General features: G+C 44.6%; 1 protein-coding gene across 1 annotated transcript in view; it reads left to right on the top strand.

Moving 5' to 3' along the window:
• ACSL5 (acyl-CoA synthetase long chain family member 5) overlaps positions 1-13,790 on the top strand; it is a 40,874-nt gene extending 27,084 nt beyond the window's left edge. Inside the window, exons 10-22 of the mRNA XM_080912277.1 lie at positions 624-697; positions 1,437-1,514; positions 2,746-2,880; positions 5,342-5,476; positions 6,122-6,217; positions 8,472-8,544; positions 8,711-8,799; positions 9,071-9,187; positions 10,704-10,847; positions 11,292-11,393; positions 12,195-12,266; positions 12,714-12,860; positions 13,536-13,790. Of these exons, the coding sequence (XP_080768403.1) occupies positions 624-697; positions 1,437-1,514; positions 2,746-2,880; positions 5,342-5,476; positions 6,122-6,217; positions 8,472-8,544; positions 8,711-8,799; positions 9,071-9,187; positions 10,704-10,847; positions 11,292-11,393; positions 12,195-12,266; positions 12,714-12,854 (1,256 nt within the window). The 3' untranslated portion in view covers positions 12,855-12,860; positions 13,536-13,790. The remainder of the gene's footprint in view (positions 1-623; positions 698-1,436; positions 1,515-2,745; positions 2,881-5,341; positions 5,477-6,121; positions 6,218-8,471; positions 8,545-8,710; positions 8,800-9,070; positions 9,188-10,703; positions 10,848-11,291; positions 11,394-12,194; positions 12,267-12,713; positions 12,861-13,535) is intronic.
• Positions 13,791-14,988: the final 1,198 nt, after the last annotated feature.

Raw genomic sequence — 14,988 nt, 5'->3', positions numbered from 1 at the left:
TCCCTCTGGATACAAATGGTAGCATCCACATGCTGTGGCCTTTAGGAGTCTTACGGATGGGGTCAAAATGTCAACTTCTCCTGTCCCGTACACCGCTTCAGTCACGTGTACCCTGGGGACAGTTTCCTAGCACATACCGCTGGGATGGCTTAACGGATGTGCCTCTTGATGGTTTCGCTCAGTCAGGGTAACTCAGCGTTGGTTCTCCACAGATGGCTTTGTCCTTCCTCAACAGCATTTAGTAGAAGGTTTATTTTTATTTGTTGCGTACTATTCCAGTATGCCTGCTTTCTAAAGTTCACAGCAGTAGTGTTGGGAGATCTTAGGTATAAAGTCTTGAACAGCACAAGAAGAGTTTATTTGCAACTCTCTGCTCTACTGTTATCATTTGCGATCCTGCCTGTGCTGTAAGTTAAGGAAGAGGTCAGCAACACAGAAAGCAGGGGGACTTCTGGGGCAGGAATCATTTCCAAGCAGAGGTATAAATGTGTGCAGAAAGCTGCAGTCAAAGGGACAACTTTTGTCTCTAGAACAGAACCAAACTGAATTTAGCTTCTTTCAAGCTCAGAAGTTACAAACTAGAAACACTAAGGATCTTTCTCTTTACCTCTGCTTTCCTACAGGTGACCCCAAAGGAGCTATGCTAACCCATCAAAATGTTGTTTCAAACATGGCTGCTTTCCTCAAATTTCTGGAGGTCAGTGGTCAGTCAAAAAAGAGGCTCTTGCTAAAATGTGACTTGGCTAATAGGATTTTTAGGAGGAACACAGTTAAACATCTGTTTTTCTCATCACTGTGATAAAAGTCACCTGACAAAGGTGACTTCTAGGCGAGGGTGACTTGACTTAAAGTTTGCAGAGTGCAGGATGCCAGGCAGCTCCGCTGTGAGGCTGTGGAGCTGGGATTCTTCATATCATGATGGATCAAGAACCAGCAGACAGGGAGTGGGGCTGGAACACAATACCTCAGGGTCCACCCAAGTAACCCCTTTCTCCCTCCAGTGAGGCGCCACCTCCTCAAAGTTCTATATCCCCAGAAGACAGACAGTAGTACCATCCGGGGACCATGTGTCTAAACACAGGAGCCTACAAGGCCTTTTACATATAGACCACAGCAATAACTAAGTATGGGAAACACTGAAGTCACCTTTAGGACTGCATGTCAAGCCTGTGTGTCAGGATCCCCGCACTGAAGGGTTATAGGATATATCAGGTTGTGAAATACATTAAGTCCCCAGGAAGGTGTTTATGTGCTATGCATGTTAAGAATCTAAAGATGATGTCAAAATATCAAGTTTTTTTTCTCTACGCTACTACGCTTAGTTAGATGGGATGGTTTTAGTCTGACAGGCTTAATCAAAAAAGAGAAGGGGACTTTTAAAATCTCTATTGGAAGAGAAACTTAACATCAACCTACTGTTTGTCCCCTGCCTACAGCCCATCTTCCAGCCCACACCCGAGGATGTGGCCATTTCTTACCTTCCCTTGGCCCATATGTTTGAGAGGCTTGTCCAGGTGAGTGTCCTGTGTGCCTAGCAGGTAGGAAAGGGGGTTCCTGACTTGCTGACTCCACATTTATTCAAAATTTAGGGACCCAAGACATTCCTAGTCTCTTCTGTATGGAATCAAGCACAGACATACCATTGGATTCTTTGAGTCTTGATTTACAGTAGTTCATCTAGTAAGTCTGAATACCTAAGGAGGTTAATACTTGCTCCTGACGTCACAGGGAGTGTATTGTCTGTCTTCTCTTAATCCTGAGCTGACTTGCCAGACATTTTTACTTATATGTTGATTAGAATTTTGAGAGGATCTAGGGTTAGACAAAAGTATGTTCTTGGGCTGGAGAAATGGCTCAGTGGTTAAGAGCACTGTTTGCTCTTCCAGAGGTCCTGAGTTCAATTCCCAGCAACCACATGGTGGCTCACAACCATCTGGTATACAGGTATACATGCAGATAGAAAAGAGTGTCCACTGGGGGAGCAAGGTGAGACATTTGATTCAGATCAAGGCTCAGCTATCCCCGGGGAACATTTTCATACATCACTTGAGTGCGTAAGGCACTATTGCCAAGCACAGTGTGTTTCCCTTCTTGGAGTGAACTACAAAATTTCCAGCCACTGTGATTTGAGCACAAAAGAAGCACTAACATCTCAAAACCGTAGGTGCTGTGGGAAAGAAGTCTTTTCACGCCCTCCCTCTGCCCTGAAGTATCTCTTCACTGGGTATATGCTCGGTTGATGTTCACAGATGCCACATCACTTCTAATAAACTTTTACATATATTTTAGTATTTCTCAAATTGGGACAATCTTAACTGAAGGCATGTTTTTCTAGTTTAACTGGCTGCAGTGTTTTTAGTGCCACAAGATGAGTGCTTCTCCTGAAGGATGGTATCTTAGACTGGGACACAGAACTGTGGCCGAGCCTGGGGGTGGGGCTACTGTGGCAGAGTCTGGGGGCGGGGCTCCTGCGGAAGATCCTGGGGGCGGGGTTACTGTGGCAGAGCCTGGGGGCGGGGCCCACAGTCTGTTTTCTGTCTTGCCACTTCAACAGTAATATGTTTCCATCCTTTCTTGGGGTGGGGGAGCCTCTCAGAAACCTACTTGGGTATCTAGATTGGCAGGAAGCAGATGCTCTGCAGGAGGATGTGACTGCCAATTTCTGATTTCTTTCTCACTTCCATCAGAGATAGGACAGCCTGCAGTGACCCAGGACACTGAGTCTCATCTTCCGTCTTGTTCCAGGGCATCATATTTTCCTGTGGAGGCAAAATTGGGTTCTTCCAAGGAGATATCCGGTTACTACCTGATGACATGAAGGCTCTGAAACCCACAGTGTTTCCCACGGTGCCTCGACTCCTTAACAGGGTCTATGATAAGGTATGAGCCTTGCTCCTGTTGGGATCATGCTGAGAAGGCTCGGAGGGACTGGATCCTGGCAAGAATGAATTCCAGCTTTGTCTGAGCCCCAACAAGTATCTATGTAAGCATGTTAGAGCCGAAGCCGCGAGAAGCCATAAGAAACACACCTTTTCTCTGGATAATATTGCTGATCTGGGCAGGTGGTGCTCTCGGACCTGGGGAAGCGCCCAATGTTTTACCAACACACTGGAAAGTTCTTCCTCTGATTTGTATGTGTTGGTAATGTAACTTTTTGCTGAGGCACCAGATCGAGGTAAACATTTCAGAAGTGTTTGCTCACTTATCTCTCTTAGGAAACATAGGAAACTATGCTCATTCACAGAACGCTGACTGTTAAAGAATTTTCCTAAAGTCATAGCCATAAAAGAAAAGGGGTCAGAATAAACTGTCACATAGCAGTTTTTGCTGTCACTGAGAACTGTTCACTGAGGTCGCAAAATGGCGGTTTTCCTAATTCCAACTCTTACTTCTTTTATATTCTTTAGCTGACATTCTGCCGTAAAGACCTAACAAATATCTTCTTCTCCCCTTATTACTCATAAGTCTAATGAATTCATGCCCAGCAAGCCTCATACGTGACCAATGGGGACTTTTTAATACTACTGTGAACTCATCTTTATATTTGTAATTTTCCGTTCCTTTTCATCGTTCATCTCGATGTTCTAAATGTGCCCATCAAATTCTTACATGTCCTTTTGACACGACCTCTGATACAAGAGAGCCTAAGCTCAATTTGTATGTTTCTCACCCGACTCGTAGATTGCAACTGCCCACCGAGAGCTGGGATTTGAAGCCAGGTGATGTAAGACAGTATCTGCCAGCCCATAGACCTGGAGCCTGGGAAAATGGCACGACTAGTCATGTGCCTTGGGCCTTACCTCTCAGATTGATACTGACACACTGCCTTACCAGAGGCCAAACTGAGCTGTAGTAGATATGGGGTGTACTCTGGAACACAGATGGCGTGTGGACAGTCTATGCCCTGTCAACAACGCTTCCAGTTCCTTATCAGACTGTGGAATCATCAGATTGGGTTACTATGGTTTACATGTCATTGAATGTTTTTATTTTTGAAAGGAAATGGTTTAAAATAATACACAATAGATAATTTGAATCTAGAGTTTATTTCATAAAGTGGAGATTTTATTAGATAAATTTCCAATCACAGTGGCCATCTTTTTTGATTGTCTTATCTCAGTTATTGAAGTTGTTTCCTGGGGACCTGGAGTAATGTAATAATGTCACTTGCTTCAGAGTGTAGCCATATTTTGTCGCGCGCCCCACGTCCCGCCGGCAGGAATAGGCGTGCAACAACAGGATTCTTCTGTGAACAACCTTTATTGTACAATACTCTGAGCAGGGGATCCCCCTGAGCAGGGGACTTCTCCGTGGGAGAGAAATGCATTGCTTATATATGCCCAGGAGACTTGTGTCGATACCTGATTGGTGCGCCCTCCAATAACTCATTAGCATGCTCCGAGAGCGGGCTGTGACGTATATGGTGCATGCGCTCTAAGTCTCTTGGCTGGGCAACAGCTCTGTTTGGTGAGTTCTCGGTGGGAAGCCGGCGCCATGTTTGGGTGTGGCACAAACGGCTCCCTACATCTCCCCCTACTTTCTTAAATAAAAACATGGCCGATCAACCATCAGGCTCTTGTTGGACCTTTAGGGTTCAAGACCATGATCAGCAATAATTTTGGGTAAGGCACCTTTCTGCGTGCAATGGGAACGAGCCCTGCAGGGTGCAAAGGCTGCCTTAGTGTAGGACACCCGATCCTGGTGCAATGCCTTGTAAAGCTCAGGGTGCAGGGGCTATCCAGACACAGACCCATCACTTTTCCTTAAGCATACTAAGCCAAACAGAGGGAGAGGTGCCCATTTCGAGTGCAGCAAGAGCTTGTGCTATGACCACTTTGTCACGTTACTGTTGAGTACGGAGTTTGCACACCATCCAGAGCAGAAACACAGTCCCTCTGCACAAAAGCATGCCAAAAATTAGTTGATAAGGCAAGAGTTCTATAATCCCCAAACCCTGCTATCTCTGTGTTTAAGGGCAAGTACGGTACATCAAAGGTTTTAATGGTGTCAAACAAACAAGAAAATAGTTTTGCATTAAGGCAAAAGGGCATCGGTTTTGGAAACACCGACAGAATCGCCCATCTCACCTCTCCTCTGACTCTCTGGTTCCAAAGCATCAGGAGCAGGGCTGTCATCACCCTGAACTATCTAGCCCATCCCCTTATATAGGAATCTGTCCTCACCTTGGACGTGGAGCTCCCTGATAGCTCTGTGGGCTTGTCATTAATAAGCCAACCTAGTTCATGAGCGTGAGATATTCCTCATGAATTGGCTAATACCAAATGGCCTTGGTAATTACATCAAGTAGTTTTTCTGACCAAGAGGCTTTATCACCCTCCAGGTACAAAATGAAGCCAAGACACCTTTGAAAAAGTTCTTGTTGAATTTGGCTATCATCAGTAAATTCAATGAAGTGAGAAATGGCATCATTCGGCGGGACAGTTTGTGGGACAAGCTCGTGTTTTCAAAGATCCAAGTAAGTTGATTAGATCCTGGACACCATGGCTGTCTGCCACTTAGCATCCCCGTCTCTTCTTAGGTTGTAATGGCACCCTAAACAGAGATCTTCATAGATCTTCAATGCTTGAACCCACCTTTCTGTTTGTCCCCCTTTTCCTTTGTGTGTGTGTGTGTATGTGTGTGTGTGTGTGTATGCATCTGCCTTTGTTTGGTTCTGAGTGTCTGGACTCTGCTTCTCAGTCTTGTCCAGATGCCTTCCTCACTGAGCCTTTGGGATCACTCTTGTGCAGCTTTGCACTACAGAGAAACAAGAAAGCATACAGCAGATTTTACGTAGGTGTCGGCCCCCTGTAGCATTGTCTTAGTTGAGTGCTGTTTAGTTGTATTTACGTAGTTGTAGTAAGGTTTCATTGAGTTTATAAGTGATATAAATTGAAGAACTTAAAAAGTAACAATAGCAACAGATCCTCAAGTTCTTTCAGGAGTGGCTGGTGATGGCTCTAGTAGAAAGCATTTGCAGTGATTTTCTAGGTTGTCATGCTGTGGTATATGTGCTTGTAAGTCAGCCAGGTTGGAGAGCGGGCATGCGATTTCACCCATTTTTCAGTAGAGGAAAAGGAAGAACCGAGGCTCAACAGCTCTTTTTGTTTCTACTGAACAGGGCAGCCTGGGTGGGAAAGTTCGAGTCATGATCACTGGAGCCGCCCCCATCTCCACTCCAGTCTTGACATTCTTCAGGGCTGCAATGGGATGTTGGGTAAGATTTCACATTTACTTCAGTGGAGCACGCTATTCAGATAAAAATGAAATTGTCAGTGAAAAGCATTGACGGGAAGACCACACCTCAGATCTTAGACAAGAGAAAGCACCTGACCCCACTACTTACCTCTTCCTGTATCAACTATAGAAATCTTTACATAAATGGAATCAGGGTTCCAAAATACCCATCATGCTCCACCCACTGGACTCCTTACCAAAAAGGTTAGTGTCATTCATGGTTTCCCAACAGCACCCAAATAACGAGTCACTGTTGACAGACAGTCTGTACACAAGCTGTAGCACAGAGGACAATTTAAGAGTTTGGGTGGGTTCTCTTCTGTCACCGTGTGAGCCCCAAGCATGGAATTTAGGTCCTCAGGTTTGGGAATAGTGCCTTTACCCACTTCCAGGCTTACCTGTTACATGCTAATGTACATCACCAAACTTCTGGGCAAATCTTTTATACACACTCAGGTGATGCTTACGTACCATTCCCCGCGCACTTGTCAATCATATGTTTTGCAGCCAGTTAGTTGCCTCTAGTCGAAATAAATACTTCATTTCATGATGTTTCTTTTATCAATATGTCTTAGTTTGGTTTTTATTACTGTGGAGAGATACCATGGCCAAGGCAACGCATATATAGAAAAACCTTTAATTGGGGCTGGCTTATAGTCTCAGAGGTTCAGTCCATTGTCTTTATGGCAATGTCTGGGCAGACATGGTTGAGAGGGAGCCGAGGGTCTTCCTACATCTTGATCTGAAGGCAGCAGAAAAAGACTGAGTTGTTGGAGGCAGCCTGAGCATAGCAGACCTTAAAGCCCGCCCCCACAGTGACGCACTTCCTCCAACAAGGCCACACCCACTCCAACAAGGCCACACCTCCTAATAGTGCCACTCCCTATGGGCCATACATTCAGAAACATGAGTGCCAAACCTGTTTAAACCACTGTTCACTGACACTTGTATTTCTTTCATGGATAACTCTAGGACTTCCTTACAGAAAACAGGCAAAGGGTGATTTAGTTCTATCACACATTGCTAAGAGTTTCTTCTATACTTAAAATTAATCTCCAGAATGCTAGACATTTGTTTTCTTGGTCTATCTTTTTGTTTTGCCTTGTTCATAGCTATATAAAAATGGAATTAATATGCGTGCCAATTGATGAACGTTTTCTGTTGTGGTTTTTGAATTGCTGAGACAGGCCTTTCTTTTCTTCCTTTAAAATTTTTTGTTGTTGCTTTTTTTGCTTAAATAAAAGTTATTTTATGTATATAGGTGTTTTGCCACATACATGCCTGTTGCACTCAGAGGCCAGGTGTCAGAGTCCCTAGGACTGGAGCTACAGATGGTTTTGAGCTGCCGGAAATTGAACCCAGATGTTCTGGAAGAGTAGTCTGTGCTCTTTACTTCTGAACCATCTCTCCAGCTCCTACAAGGCTTCCTAATCCACGAGATTTCTTAAGACTGTCTTTGCCCACATTTTCTGGTAGTTCTATGGTTCTACATTATTATTATTTTCCATTTATGCCTCATCCATCCGAAATATATGGATCTGGCTTTGGATGTTCTCTCTCTTCCATTTCAAATGGGTATGTGGTTTGCTGATTCAGCCAACCATGTATCACAAACAAAATAGAAGACAGAAATAGGCTCAGACTCTCAGAGACTGCTTCCCATACACGCACCCAATATCAAAGTGACTGGTACCAGTCGGTGAAGGGTCTTGGGGATTTTCAACTGCCATTCTCTTGGTCATTCTTAGTACCTTTCTTTCCCTCAGCCCCAGAGAGTCATAGACAGTTATGCTTCCAACTTCTTTCTAGAAACACCATCTTTCAGTCTCTCTACTTCTACCAGCCTGGTCAGTTGCAGGCCACACCTCTGACTGTAGTAGCCTATTAAGTTGTTTCCTGCCAACAGCTTTTCTCTGGTCAAGGTCACCTTCTTTATATGAGGGTTAGGAACTCCAGTGCTACTCCCACTGCCTGCTTCTCAGTCAACATTTTACTGGAGCTCAGCTAAGCCCATTCATTTATACATGGCTTGTGGCTGCTTTTATGTTACAGCGGCAGTTATGTTGAGACAGAGACCGGGTGTTGTGAAGAATTAGCATGAAGAAAACACGCTTTTGAGGATTTGCAAAACTATTTTCAGCTCTTGTTTCTACAGTTTGTTTTCCTATCTTGGCCATAAGGGATGGCCAGTCATACTTTATCTTAAGTCTCAAAGCTCTTCTTTGGTTTCCCAGGTGTTTGAAGCTTATGGCCAAACAGAATGCACAGGTGGATGTTCAATTACATCACCTGGGGACTGGACAGCAGGTGGGTTTTCCATTTGCTGGTTGGGAGAAGGCTTCTAACTGAACCATGGTTTAGGAATTGGAATAATTCTGGTGTTCTGGAAGAATGTGGTATATGGCAAACTCAAGTCTTGCTTTCGTTCTTAGAGTCAGTCCTGTAAACATCTTAGAAACGTTCTTGCTTCTAGGTCATGTTGGGGCTCCAGTGGCTTGCAATTTTGTAAAGCTGGAAGACGTGTCTGACATGAACTACTTCTCAGTAAACAACGAAGGCGAGGTGAGAGGTCTGCCTAGCACTCAGATGAGAGGATCGATGTGGGGAGGCTTAGTCCAAAAGGAGCATAAATCTATGACCTGGCTTGGGCCTGACTCCTCAACTTTTAGGAAGCAATACATGATCAGTGAACTGCATTTTTCTATAGTGGGGACTAAAGAGTCTCCATACTATAATGGAAACCATCAAATGTATTTGTTCAGAACAGGTTTTTATAAGGAACAGGTAACAGCCATTTCTTTTTATCTCCCCTGCTTTACTGTCTGGTATACAGATCTGCATCAAAGGCAACAATGTGTTCAAAGGCTACCTAAAGGACCCAGAGAAGACACAGGAAGTGCTGGACAAGGATGGCTGGCTTCACACTGGGGACATTGGTCGCTGGCTTCCAGTGGGTATTTCTCCTTAACTTGTAAGGGTCTCTGCTATGGAACTGGGGAGAATAATCTACTTGTTACTAGAGGGATTAGGGATATGAGCTGAATCAGCTGAGGCAGCTGCAGGGAAATGGGTCTGCAGCCTCCTACCAAAGGAAAGACGCTAGCTTAGGGGCTAAGATCTGGGTTCTAGACGTAGCTCTCTTAGGGATTGATGGCGTGAAATCCTGAAGGAGCTGGCCAATACGTGATCAGGAGCTGCCAAAGCTAGTCTTCCCTTCTAGGCTGGAGCACTTCATGATTTTGACTACAGTGTTACAAAGGCAGCAGAAAGTAAACCACCTGAAGGGCTTTCTTCCTTCCATACTTCTTGTCAGATACAGTGTGCTTGTGGGTAGTGTCTAGACACAACGAAGGAGTGTTTCTTTTTAATTAACTCCTGCAGACATCAAAACGAAGACATTTCCAAACCATGTGTTTGCATAGGCTAATGTCCACCTCTCAGTGACCTTCACCCTTCACAGTCCCTCTCTGTGGAAGGAAGGCACAGAGACCTTTATAGATTGGCTTGCTGATGAGCAACAGGTGGTAGTTGCTGTTTTCTTCTTGAGAGGAAACAGGGTGGTTGTAAAAGATGTGTAAGCCCCACAGGGAAGTTTTCCTTCTTCAAAGGTTTTCTTTACCTACTAAGTGTTAGGGGAGCGGGACTGTAACGACCTCTTCAAACCCTTTTCTTGTTCATTGTTCAAGATTTAAGAGATTCAGAATACTTTACCATGAGACTCTCATGATGTTCTGTTTAATCAGTGTCTCCTGCTCTAAACCCAGGAGGCAGGGAAAAGATATGCTGCCCCAGCCCCCATGAGAGATAACAGGCTGCTGATTATTAATCACTTTCAGTCTACATTCTGACTCACTGATGGTTAATTCAGTATAGAGCCCTACTTAGGGTGTGTTCAAGTGGACAGTGTTTGCCCCATGCCTCAATTCTACAGTTCAAATCCCTGAGAAGATAAGCGCCTCAGGAATGGAGTTCAGAGAAAAGAAGCGGTATATGACCTGTGGTGGTCAGTGCCCGCCAGCCCTGCTTCTGTCCTGACAAGCCCAATTACAGGCTGGCTCCATCAGTAGCATGCAGCTGTTTTAGTCCTCTCCCAGACTGAACAGGAAGTAACATGGCAGGGGGAGCTAAATCATTCAGCAGTTTAAGGAAGAGATAACCCCTCCATCTCTCCGAAGCTGGGGTAGGTGGGAATAAGTTATTAGAAACTGGGGGCTGCAGAATGCTGTCAATGGATGAGGCAGTCATTTGCATAACCCAGGAGGCCCCTGGGGCTTCCACTCAGGCTTGCTGCTTGGCTTTCTGCAGACAGGCTTCCCTGAAGCCACTTCTCTTTTCTCCAAAGCCAAGAGAAACACAGAAATCTCCAGAGAACCTATTTTAAATAAGAACAATACCTGTGGAACAATACCTTATTGATACAATCTCCAAGGCTTCAAAACACTGACATTTTTATCTGCCTCTTACAGAACGGAACTCTGAAAATCATCGACCGGAAGAAGAATATTTTTAAGTTGGCACAAGGAGAATACATTGCTCCAGAGAAGATTGAAAATGTTTATTCCAGGAGCAGACCAGTATTGCAAGTTTTTGTCCATGGGGAGAGCTTACGGGTAATACACCAGTTTTATGGCCTTGTTCTCACAGCCATAAAAGACATTTGTATAGTTAGTTGGGTTCAGATAAGATACCCCAGCATACAAAACTAACTACAAAACTACATTCTGAATCATAAACATCCGGGAAATAATTTGTTGGAATTAAAATGACTATTTTAAGAGGTAGCTTTATCTCATATGACTTTCTGCTTAGGACTCTTGGTGTCCACTCTGAGTAGCTCCTCTGATACAACTTTCCCTTATATGCCATACTAATGGTCCTTTGGGGGTTGGGCACGGCAAATTTCAACTTGGATGGGCTAGGGATTCCATTCTTTTTGGGGAATCAGATCTGGACAGAACATCTCTGCAATGGAGTGCTGAGAGGGGTACTATGGTGGGGAACTGAGTCTCCTTAGCCGGGAGGTCTGATCATTACAACCCACTTCCTTCCCACAGTCATGCCTCATAGGAGTGGTGGTTCCTGACCCAGATTCACTTCCCTCATTTGCAGCCAAGATCGGGGTAAAGGGATCCTTTGAAGAACTGTGCCAAAACCAAGTAAGCATGGCTGAGAATGTTCTCCAAGTGAGCATGGCTGAGAACGTTCTCCAAGTGAGCATGGCTGAGAACGTCCTTTAAGTAAGCATGGCTGAGAATGTTCTCCAAGTGAGCATGGCTGAGAACGTTCTCCAAGTGAGCATGGCTGAGAACGTTCTCCAAGTGAGCATGGCTGAGAACGTCCTCTAAGTAAGCATGGCTGAGAATGTTCTCCAAGTGAGCATGGCTGAGAACGTCCTCTAAGTAAGCATGGCTGAGAATGTTCTCCAAGTGAGCATGGCTGAGAACGTTCTCTAAGTAAGCATGGCTGAGAATGTCCTTTAAGTGAGCATGGCTGAGAACGTCCTCTAAGTGAGCATGGCTGAGGGAGTGTTGCATGTGTATCTGGTCTGCTGTGGCAGAGGGGAGGCCCTCCCACATCTGGGTTCTCTGAGCCCCCTCTCTGCAGGGACACTTTTTGCTTCTGTGGCAGGTAATTGCACTTGGTAGTTTTATTAGAACGAAAGACAGAATGTAGAGTTTAAAACAAAGAATGATTTTTTTTTTTAAAAAAAGCAGTAACATGCTGCTTGTGAGAGTACAAAGTATAATGGAAAATGCCTTTAGACAGAAGCCATTAGCCCCTAGGTTTGCCTTTCCTTTTCCTTGTTTCCTTTGGGAAATACATAGAGTGCATATCCTTCAACATAATTTTTGTATCTCAATTTATCCCAATCTTTCAGGCATTTTGAGTTGGCTCTTGCTTAGCCTTTCATTTAAACCTCTCTTCAGGCATACATACTGTGATGTCTTGTTTTTCAGCGTGTAAAGGAGGCCATTTTAGAAGACTTGCAGAAAATTGGGAAAGAAGGTGGCCTGAAATCCTTTGAGCAGGTATGCACTGCTGATGTCACTCTGGCCCCTCAAGTACTCAAGTTTTATGTAAAGCTCCCACTTGCACTGGTTTCGAACCCTGAACTTCTGAGGGCACAGTTTATATTGTGTGCTCTGTCCCCTCTGCTGTTATCACTAATTCTCCACAGTCTGCACCCACGAATGTCAAGTATAGCTCAGCTGGTAGAGTGCTTGCCTAGCATGCATGGCCTCAGTCACTCTCCAGGGCCACACTACCCTGCTGTGGGAGGGGAAGGATCAGAAGTGCAAGATCGACCTTAGCTATATAGCAAGTTGGAGACCAGCCTGGACAACAGACCTTATCTCAGAATGCGCACGATTCTGTGCTTTACTGTGCCATGTGCAGCTTCTTTCACAAGGTGAAATAAACGTTGCACTTATAACTGTAGATGAAGTGGCAACTATCAACGTGTGCTCACCCTCTAGGTCAAAGGCATCTTCGTGCATCCGGAGCAGTTCTCCATTGAAAATGGTCTCCTGACACCGACGCTGAAAGCCAAACGAGTGGAACTTGCCAAGTTCTTCCAGACACAAATCAAGAGCCTCTACGAGAGCATCGGGGAGTAGCTTAAGGTACTCACTGCTGAGGGCCGAGACCCGCCTGCCTACTCTGCTGCCTCACAGAAGTATGGCCTAAAATTGTGCTCTCAAATTTGCAGGACACTTACAATGTGAGACCCTCCTCCTAGCTTGGACTTCTTGGACATTTTAGAGCTTAGGGCTTAGGGCTATCACCACGCTGTTCTTCAGGTCTGTCTGTTCCGAGTCACCTCATGTTTGCCATGCCAATGCTATCTGGATCAGTGGTCACAGTGCTAAGGTCACAGGGATCCTGTTGCTGGCAGTTCAGCACTTCCCGAGGTCTCCCATACAGTGGTTCTCAACCTTCCTAATGCTGTTACCCTTTAATACAGCTCCTCATGTTGTAGTGACCCCCAATTATAAAACTATTCCATTGCTTCTGTATTTTTTACTAGTGTTATGAATTATAATGTAAAAATATTTGAGATGTAAGAGAATTGATATGTGACCCCAAAGGGGTCATGACACACAGGTTGAGAATCATTGCTTTAACACATTAAGACATTTTAAAGTTATAATTCATACTTTTCAGTTACTTCATGAAACCGCAATTAGTTTTAACCTACCAGCCATACTGACTGTATTTGTGAGACAAACTTTTATGTACTCAAGCTGTCTAAAGTGTTCTCTGCAGTGGCAGTCTCTGACACTGTCTGTTCTCTACAGTTTGCTGAGCTGGAAGCTATGGGGGAAGAAGTGGAAAATAGATCTAGCCAACTTTTCCAGTAAATGAAGCAAGCACTAAAATACTGTCCTGAGCTGGGAACAAAGCAACGTGGGCAAGTTCGACTCGACACCCGCCCTGTAGGCCTGTTTTCTGTGACGGAAGCTCAGGATCTTTCTCCTTGGACTTCAGTCCCTGCAGTATTTTACTGCCAGATAGCATGTGGTGCCTCTACTTGTAAATGTCAAATCTTTGAAATAAACTATTACAGATATTATCTTGTGCTTACAGTCTTATGGACTATGATGATAATTAGCATAAAAAGGATCACGTGAAAAATCAGCTGGATTTTAAATTCTGGCTGTACATTACAATTGTTTGATTTGAAAACGATGACAAGGTACTTCTCTGGGATGCCTGAATTACAGTCTCGTAGCCAGGTGTGGGGACACATACCCACAACCACAACGTTCAGGAGGCCAGGGAAAGAGCACTACAGCTTTAAGGCTGGGTTACGCAATGAGAACCTGTATCAAAATTAAATGACCACTGCCCAGGATTGTTCCACTTCGGGAACTATTGGGGTAAACTGATAGGAGCAGCTATTTTTTTCCTTTTTTCTTTTATTGGATATGTTTTATTTACATTTTAGATGTTACCACCTTTCCAGGTTTCCCCTCCATAAAGCCCCATCCCATGCCCCTGCTTCTGGAGGACGAGGAGTCTTACCTCATCCACAGTTCTGAGTACTAAGCCTTAACTTAAGCAAGGCCCACATTTTAAATAAGTTTACTTTTTTTTCCTTTACCACCTTTGCAGTACATTGATCTCTTTCTCCTTTTTTCTTTTGAGATAGGGTCTTACTATAAACCTGACTGGCACGGAGCTTTTTACATAGCCTAGGCTGGCCTATAACTTAACATAGCTACCAACCTCTGCCTCTGGAAGGCTGAGATTAAAGGTGTGTGCCACCAGGCCTGATTGCTAACTAGATCAAGAATATTGAGTGTTTCCCCACACCCTGAGCCCAGCAAGGCTGAAACAATGGGGAAATGGAAAAGCAGGACTAAGTTCTAGGGTGCTTGGTGGTTTAGTGCCTTCTCATCTGATTTCTCTTTCTGTATGCCTGTCACTCCAGCTGACCTGAATGGCAGCCCCCCTGGTCTTGAAACATGCCAGGCCATACCACAGTGTGTGCTTACTTAGTCTAAAGTACACACTCCCCACAGCACATGACTTGTCTCCTTATTGGCTTTGTCAACTCAAGAGCATCCCGCCTTCAGAAACAGTTGTATCTGACTCCATGCCTGCTTCTTGCTGAGCTCCAGAGGCCTTAATTTCCTGAACACAAGTATTAAGGAATGCTCAACCAGCTTACTCAAGTCCAGAGAAGGAGACTTTCTCCTGCAGTTTTTTTTCAAAAAGCTCACCTGTAAGTTTAGAGCCTAGAACTTC

Source organism: Micromys minutus, assembly GCF_963924665.1.
Source record: "Micromys minutus genome assembly, chromosome: 2".
NCBI lineage: Eukaryota > Metazoa > Chordata > Mammalia > Rodentia > Muridae > Micromys > Micromys minutus.
This window is presented reverse-complemented; position numbering and strand designations above follow the sequence as displayed.